This window comes from Lipotes vexillifer, unplaced genomic scaffold (genome assembly GCF_000442215.2).
Source record: "Lipotes vexillifer unplaced genomic scaffold, Lipotes_vexillifer_v1.1 scaffold691, whole genome shotgun sequence".
NCBI lineage: Eukaryota > Metazoa > Chordata > Mammalia > Artiodactyla > Lipotidae > Lipotes > Lipotes vexillifer.
Genome location: NW_006788040.1, coordinates 672191 through 680384, shown reverse-complemented (window position 1 = coordinate 680384; position 8194 = coordinate 672191). Strand labels below are relative to the sequence as shown.

General features: G+C 53.3%; 1 protein-coding gene across 1 annotated transcript in view; it reads right to left on the bottom strand.

The window, feature by feature from the left end:
- MYO18B (myosin XVIIIB) overlaps nucleotides 1-8194 on the bottom strand; it is a 227650-nt gene that overhangs the window by 150026 nt on the left and 69430 nt on the right. The window contains exons 17-19 of the mRNA XM_007461210.1: nucleotides 5758-5917; nucleotides 3104-3287; nucleotides 2077-2299 (exon numbers count right to left, since the gene is read on the bottom strand). Of these exons, the coding sequence (XP_007461272.1) occupies nucleotides 2077-2299; nucleotides 3104-3287; nucleotides 5758-5917 (567 nt within the window). The remainder of the gene's footprint in view (nucleotides 1-2076; nucleotides 2300-3103; nucleotides 3288-5757; nucleotides 5918-8194) is intronic.

The following is an 8194-nucleotide window of genomic DNA, read 5'->3' as shown; positions in this document are numbered from 1 at the left end:
AGACACAAAAAAAAAAAAAAAAAAAAAAAAAAAAAAAAAAAAAAAGTGTACTCTCTGTGAAGCGCAATAAAGCGAAGCACAATAAACCGTCTGCTCATGTATACGTTACATGTGCACAGATTCCAAATCATAAATATGTGATACATGTGTATGGATCTTGGTATGCTTGTAAATATTGCTTGTATGGTGTGAGACAGAAGTGACTCAGAGCAGAAAATAATGAGGAGGACTTCCCTGGTGGCGCAGTGGTTAAGAATCCACCTGCCAATGCAGGGTACATGGGTTTGAGCCCTGGTCCGGGAAGATCCCATATTCCGCGGAGCAACGAAGCCCGTGAGCCACAACTACTGAGCCTGCGCTCTAGAGCCCATGAGCCACAACTACTGAGCCCGCACTCCTAGAGCCCGTGCTCCACAACAAGAGAAGCCACCGCAATGAGAAGCCCACACACCGCAACGAAGAGTAGCCCCTGCTCGCCGCAACTAGAGAAAGCCTGCACAGCAATGAAGACCCAATGCAGCCAGAGATAAATTAATTAATTAAAAAAAAACAACACAAGAAAACAATGAGGAAATGAACCAGGTCTGGGAGACAGAAATTTGGGAGGTTATACCACAAGACTTCAACCCTTCACTGAGCTGGAAGCTCCCTCCAAGTTGGGTGGCGCTGAGACGCAGAGGGCAGACCCGCAGGGAGGAAGGGGACGCTGACCCATGCCTGCAGGCAGGGACTCTAACCCACGGGCCAGGGTGCCTCCGGCCGGCGGGGCGCAGTCAATCAGCCACGGGCTGTGACCACCTCGCTCTTCCCGTGCGACAGTATCTGTCTTCCTGTGCCTGTGGTTGCGTGGACCGGTGGGAAAATCAGTGTGATGCTGAAGGGAGCAAGGGGCTCATCTTTGCTGCCACCTGCTCCCGGCTTCTCCGTCAACTACCTCATGCCCAGGGTTCCGTATTAACGCGGTAGGAGGACACGGGGGCAGCGACCACAAGCTGAGGTGTCAGTGACCACAGCAATATTAAACAAATGCATGCCCACCCAGACTCCCCGCCAGCCCTGCCGCCCCATCCGCTGACTTCGCCTGAGCTGTTTCTGGCTGGGAGGGGAATCCGTGGGGTGGCCTATGGGGTCTCAGAGGCAGAAGAGAATGGGAAAATTTCAGATCAAACTCAACTCATAAGATGAGCTAATGGGGGAACCCTGGTGCACGCTTGCTTTCTCGAATACAGGCCTGACACTTCTTTGCTTTGGCTGAAACCCCTTATTCCCCTATCACTCCATCACCTCCTCAGCTGGACCCGGGAAAGCCAAACTTCCAAAGACAGCATTCACAGGCTGTGTCTCCTGGTGGATCCACCCCTCATCTCCCACAATCCCCCACTCATTGTGAACCCGATTCCCTGAAAACCAAGGCTCCTCCACGCCTCCCTGCCTTTGCATACGGTGATCCCTCGGCCAAGCTTTTCCTCTCCCTGCACCGGCCAGAGGTGAGCTACCTGCTTCTTTCCAAGACTCAAATAACGTTATCTCCTCCAGGAGGTCTTCCTAGTCTCCCTGCTTCCTCCTCTGGGCATCCCCATGTGACACACGCCCTGGCCCCATCATGGGCCAAGCCTGTTTCCACACGATCTCCCAAACCAGGCCGAGTGTCTTGAAGACCAAATATTAATCGTTGTGGAAATTTCACCCTCTACTCCAAGGCAAATGCCCCTGAGATGTTTGTTGTTGAAAGGAAGATGAGTAAGACACACCCGTGGCCTTCCAGGAGTTCACAACTAAGTCAGGAAATAAGCTGGGCTTTGGACTCAAAGAGACCTCGGCATAAACCTAGGCTCTGCCGCATCCTGCTGTGTGACCCTAAGCAAGTCCCTTCTCCTCTCTGAGCCTCAGTTTCTTCATCTGTAAAATGGGGTAATTATAGCTCCCCCCCTCACAGGGCTGCTGGGCAGTTTTGACGGGATGCTGCATGGAAAGCTCCTGGCATACAGCTGATGCTCCTATCCCTCGGCTGCCACTGGTCCAGGAGCATGTCCCAGGAGTCAGAGACAAGGTGCTCGCTCCCAGGCTGCCTCTTACCTGCCCTGTGCAGGCGCAGCGCCTCCAGGATGTAGGACCCTGCAAGCTGCACCCTCAGTGCCGGGATGTCCAAGGGCAGGGACCCGCCTGCCCCGGGCTTGTCTCTACCAGGCTGCGGTGGAGGCAGAGACCCCTGCCCGCCTCTGCTCTCCACCACTGGGCTCAGCACCAGGCAGTGGATGAAGTGTAACTGAGACCGTCTGATCACGCTGATCAAGGCATCCTAGGACAGAGAGGAGACGGGGTCGCAGTCAGGGCGAGGGGTGAGACAGACAGGGGTCTGAACATTCCCCAAGTGTATATGCAGTCTGGCCTGGGCATCTCTGTGTGGCCCCTATGTCCTACAACAAGGACCTCCTATCCATGGCCTGATTTGTACTCATGAGAAATAAAGGACCTTTATAACAACCTATTATAACAGATGGAGAAATTGGGACATGGAGAGGACAAGCGAGCGGCCTAAGGCCGCATGGACCACTCACTGAAAAGGAAGACTAGAACCCAGGACCTGGTCTGCAGGCTTTTCCAGTACAATATGCTACGAGGCATTTCTTCAAATCAATCCTTCCCACATCCCACCCTCCTGGGCTCAGCCTGACTCAGCCTGACCACTTGTTTTTGGATCAAGGTGTCCAGGTAACATCTTCACAGCCAGTGCTGGATCCTGCCGCCTCCCCTATGGAAAGCCTAGAGGTAAACATGCAGGCCTGCGAGGCGAGGAAGGCAGGCGGGGCTGGTCTGGCCGTGACATTTGTCACCTTGGTCAAGAGGGCAACTGTGGTTCCTGCAAACTTCCTGAAGCTGCTTAAGTTAAACCAAGGAGCTGAGGCTTTAGCCTCAGACTTGGACGGATCACTTTCCACCAAGTTTCTTTGCTTCCCTGAGCCTCGGTCTCTTCCTTGGTGAAACGTGGGTGTTGCCCGCCCCTTCAGGCTCGCTGGGGAGCTCAGAGATGATGTGGGTGGGTAAGCCACCCTGAAGGCGGGCAGTGAGGCCACGACTCCACGGGGACAGGGCCCCCACTCACCATCTGCAGCTTGATCTGGGAGCACGGGGCCTTCCTCTTCACCGCGGCCAAGCTGCTGGCAAACGTCCTCCTCACCGTGCTGCTCCTCTGCTGGGCCTGCTGGGAGGTGCCCTCCAGGCCGGCCACAGCCCGGCACACAGGGGATAGCTTGGCCCGGGACTGGAACAGGCCCCTCAGCTCCTCCCTGGCAGGTAGGAGGGGGAAGAGAGAGGTGCTTCAGGGGGCTCACAGGGTGGAGCGAAGGGGACCCCCCTTGCCTCCTGCTAATCTGCCTCCTGAACCCTCCCCTCGAATCATACCCTAACTGCCTACTCTGTTCCTGGTCCCTTCTGCCACATGAGCCTTTGCTCGGTGACAAATGTCAGCCCCTTCCTCCATGCCTCTCTCCCTCCCCTGACCTCAGAGCAGCTTTCCTTCTACTGGATATTTCCATCACTTACATACCTGCAGGAATTCTACCCCGCCTGCACTTCCTTAGAGGGCAAAATCATCTCGGCTATCCCAAGAACAGGCCCAGTACACAGCAGGTGCTTACTGTGCTTGTTGTCAAACAGACAGCCTGAGCACCAGGCAGACCCTACTGCGCCCTAGGAGGAAGCGGGGGCCCAGAGGAGGGCCCGTGCCTCTCTGGTCGCACCAGCCCATCCCCTCCAGTGGACACCTGCAGGCACCTTCCATCGCTCCCTGCAAGTCCGGGCCCCACCCCGGTCCCAGCCCTCGAGACCCATTATCCACCCGCCTCTACGCCTACCCGACTGTCCAATATTAAGGAAATGAGTCTTGCCAGATGCACCAAGGGTGCTGAGAGTGGTTAGATGCATGGCAGAGTGCACAGACTAACAAGGGCTTGAATACACTCACGCTGAAATAAAAATATGGGGAGGGAGCAGTTGGGGGCGTGGAGCCCCTGGAAGCAGCAGCCCTGAGAGCGAAGGATGTCGGCACCAAGCCCTGGTACAGGGAGAGAAGGTCGGGCCCACAGCCCTGACCCCTGCACGAGGACTGCCCCATCTGGGGGGTTGGGAGATCTGACTTCTGGTCTCCAATTCACTCTGTGCCTTGGGCAGTCACGTGTCCTCTTTGGACCTCCACTCCATATATATAAAGCGAAAGCTGAGTGGGCATGAGAACCTCCTGGGAAGCCCCACCTGAGAGACTAGATGGGCCCCGGAATGAGAAAGCGACACCAGCAGTCCTGGTGCATCAGCGACCTTGGCTGCAGAACCACATGCTAAGAAAAAGCACCGTTTGCTCTCAAAATCACCAACGCTTGGCTCTCAAGCCTGCAAGACACCCTGCTGGGATTTACCTCCAACCTGCCGTGCTCTCTCACCTCCAAGCACACGCTGCTCCTTTTTCCCAGAACGTCCCCCACTTACCAGGCCATCTGATCAACCAAGGTGTGTCCGCCCTTCCCTAACCCTACACCACTCACTCAGCTTGAGCCATGGGATTTTAGAGCAGAAGGGAAATTTACAAGTTCACAAGACGTTGTGTTGAGGGCCAGCTATGAACCAGGCTCCTTAACAAGCCATCTGTCATGTTACATCACCAAAGCCTGACAGCACACGTGTAAGATTGGCAGCATCATTCCCATTTCTCAGATTGTGAAACTGTGACCCAGCTCACGCAGTTTAAAAAAGGGAAAAGCAGCATTTGTACATTTGCCTGACTCCAGAGCTGTCAACATGGCCTTGCCCAACAAACCCTTATGTCATGCTGGAGAAAGCGAGAAACCCAGAGGAGGGAAAGGGACTGCCCACAGTCACCCAGGTGACACGGGGCAGGGATGGGACTTGGCTGGCTCCCCACACAGCCCTCCATGTGCTCGTTACCCTTCCTTCTGCCCCATCCCCTGACTTGATCTCTCTCCAGGAGCTGTGCACCCCTGAGCCCCGCCAGATACAGGCTTTCCAAACAACTCTGACCACCTAGACCCAAATCATATCCCGGCTCTGCCACTTTTTTCTTTTGCTACGTGATCAAAGGCGAACCACTTGGCCTCCTGGGGCCTCAATTTTCTCATCTATAAAATGGGCCCAGGGATGCAGTTGTTTTAAGAATTTTAAAAATGCTTATAAAGTGTTCACCCTGATGCCAGGTGCATAGCAGGTGGTTAGTAAATGTTGTGGTCTGAGCTTCACTCACAGGTGCGTGCGCGCACGCGCACGCACACGCACACGCACGCACACACACACACACACACACACACACACACCCCAAGCATTTCCCAATAGCTCTTTGAAGTCAAAGCAGCCCTCTGCTAGCACTTCTGAGCAGAGCAGTCAAGAAATGCAGTGAGCTTTTTTTAATGCTACAAAACATCATCACTTTGGTTTTACGACCCCCTAGTTTGAAGATGTCCATAAAAGTCCTTCCAGTCACATCATTTACCAGATACTTAATGAAAGGCCAGAAGCCAAAATAAGAAGTCACAGCTTCCTAGCTTTTGTTCCACTTCCCCAGAAGGCCGGCTTTTCTCCTCAGCTGGACTCAGGCTGGCCCTGGGAGACACTGAACTGCTCCTTTTGAGTACGGGTCTTTGCCTCATTAGGGAGGGGTTCCTGTACTGCTCTCCATCACTGGGTTGCTGTGACTTCACGGCCCCAGCACCTCGAATGCCCCAGCCCGTCCCCAGCCCTGGCCAGGCTCACCTCTTTGACTGCTGCAGGATCTGGGGGGCATCCAGGGCCGAAAGATTAGGCTTGGCCCTGTGGAGCCAGCCCGTGAGGTCATAGCGCACGGGGTCGTGTCCCAGCTGGTGGGCGATCTCGCACTGCAGGGGCTGCTCACAGGTCCGGAGGGCAGAGGTCCCTGAAAGCAGATACAGGGCATGAGTCTTGGGACCTGGTGGGGACACTCTGTCATCACTTGGCATCACTGAGAACACGCTTTTCCCATTTTAATATGTTCCAACCTAGCTGAAGCTACCAGTTCTGGGCACCCATATTTCCCCTGCTTTGTGCATTTATATGCATTACATCCAACCTCGATTCTGTTCCTCCTTGCTTTCTTAAATCCAGCATACCTGTTTTTCCCAACTACCATCAGCACACACAATCTCCATGATTTTTACCATACCCATGTTATCACCTGGGCTACTATTTACTTAATGTTTTCTTTCAATCGACTCACATTTTTACCGGTAAAATGTATTTATACAGAAGCATTATACTGCAGATTTGGTGTGCCAGCCATATTTATTTTCTAATATTTGTGGAAATAAATACACAATTATTAAATATTTTGAAAATACGTGTACCACCTGAAATTGTCTTGAATACCAGCTACCAAATAAATGCACAGCATATTCTTGGGAGATGCTGGTTCCAGGCCCCAGCACCTGGGGCCCCAGGCCCCAGGTGTCCAGGCAGACACCTGGTTCCAAGGGACAGAGTGGGAGAAACAAATGGGCTTGCAGTTGAGAAGACCTGTGTTCCAGTCCTGACTTGACCATTTGTTACAGTGGGACAGGGGCCAAGCCACCTACATTTCTGAGCCTCAGTCTCCTCCTCTCCAAAATGTGGATGAAATAATACATGTCTCCCAGGGTGGCATAAGGTCTGAAGGAGCTAAGGTGTGTGAGTACTTTGGTGGGATGCCAGAGCAGTCACTCAGGACACAGTAGCAGTGGGTGCCACTGCCACTTCCTGCATTGAAACTTTCGGTCATGTTCTGGAATCACGAAAGGTTGGCCTTCACATCCCCAGAGCCCAGCATCATGGTTGGCACGTGACTGGAGTCTGGAAGAGCTTGTGGAATGAATGAATGGATGGATGAATGAATGAATGAATTCCTGATCATTTTTCATATCACTCTCATTGCAGTGATGCTCTCAGGCTGAGTAGTGGCTCCAGACCAATTATTATCAGCAGGTGTAGTACCATCTCAGTTCTTGTATCTACTCTGAATGATCTTCCTACATTTTCTCATCCCGTGACTGTCAATGGGCCAACATGTATCCAGGATCTCGACTGCCTCCCTTAAATCTTAATTTGCCTTCTCTACACTTCACTGAGCTAAGAAACGAAGGATCTGCGTTTCTTAGAACTCCGCACAAAATAAACAAAGTCCGAGAGTCTTCAGGTTCCACTAAGTAAGGGGCGTGGATTCTGCCGTCTGTTTGGCTGCTCGGAAATCCTTTGTGCTCACTTCCTTGATCTCCTCTGCGTTCTGGATCATTAAAGTCACCAGAAGGGCACACTTCCGGTTAAGTGTACTATCACTGCGTCAAGAGTGACCCATGAGCCCTTCAGAGCCCTGCAGTCCCTGCCCCTCCACTGCGAGAAGAGCAAGGGGCCTCCCTGGCAGTCCAGTGGCTAAGACTCCGTGCTTCCAACACAGCGGACCCAGGTTCAATCCCTGGTTGGGGAACTATGATCCCACATGGCACGCAGTGCAGCCAAAAGATTAAAAAATGAGAGAGAGAGAAGAGCAAGGGACAGAGCAGACACTCGGCCCTGGGGCATACGTCCCCGACTCTCTGCAACGCTGCAGGTGTCTGTTTGCAAGGCTGCCTCCCTGCTCTGGACCGGAAGCAACGTGAGGGCAGGGGTCGTGTCCATTCAGCATGATGTCCAGCAGCTAGCACAGAGTTTGCTTCGAATGATGACCCCAAGGGCATCTGGGGAGGGGGAGGAGGCCCAGAGTGAAGAAAGGCTGCTCATGTGTGCTAAGCCCTGGCCACCCTCCATCACTCAGTCCTCACTCTGGTCTGTGATGTAAGCGTCACTGGCGCCCAGCATGCACCTTAGGTGGTGAGAGACAACAAACAGCGAGCTGGGTCAGCCAGAAAGCCCCACGTGTTCTGCTTGAGTGAACGTTCCCATTAAACGTTGGGATGATGATAAGAGCTAATCAGAAAGCCCTAGAGACAAAATATATATATATATATATTTTTTAATACTAAAATGTCTGAGTTAATGTGTCTATCTCAGTCGGTCCAGACAAGAATCTCTCCCCTGGAAACCGAGAGCCTTGCAGCATCCTTCTCGGGGTGTCCGGGACCGGCATGGTCAGGCTTCGCAGGGAAAGGACAGGGGCCCAGGGCCCTGCCCCAGACACACCCCACACGACACTCGCCAGTTCGGA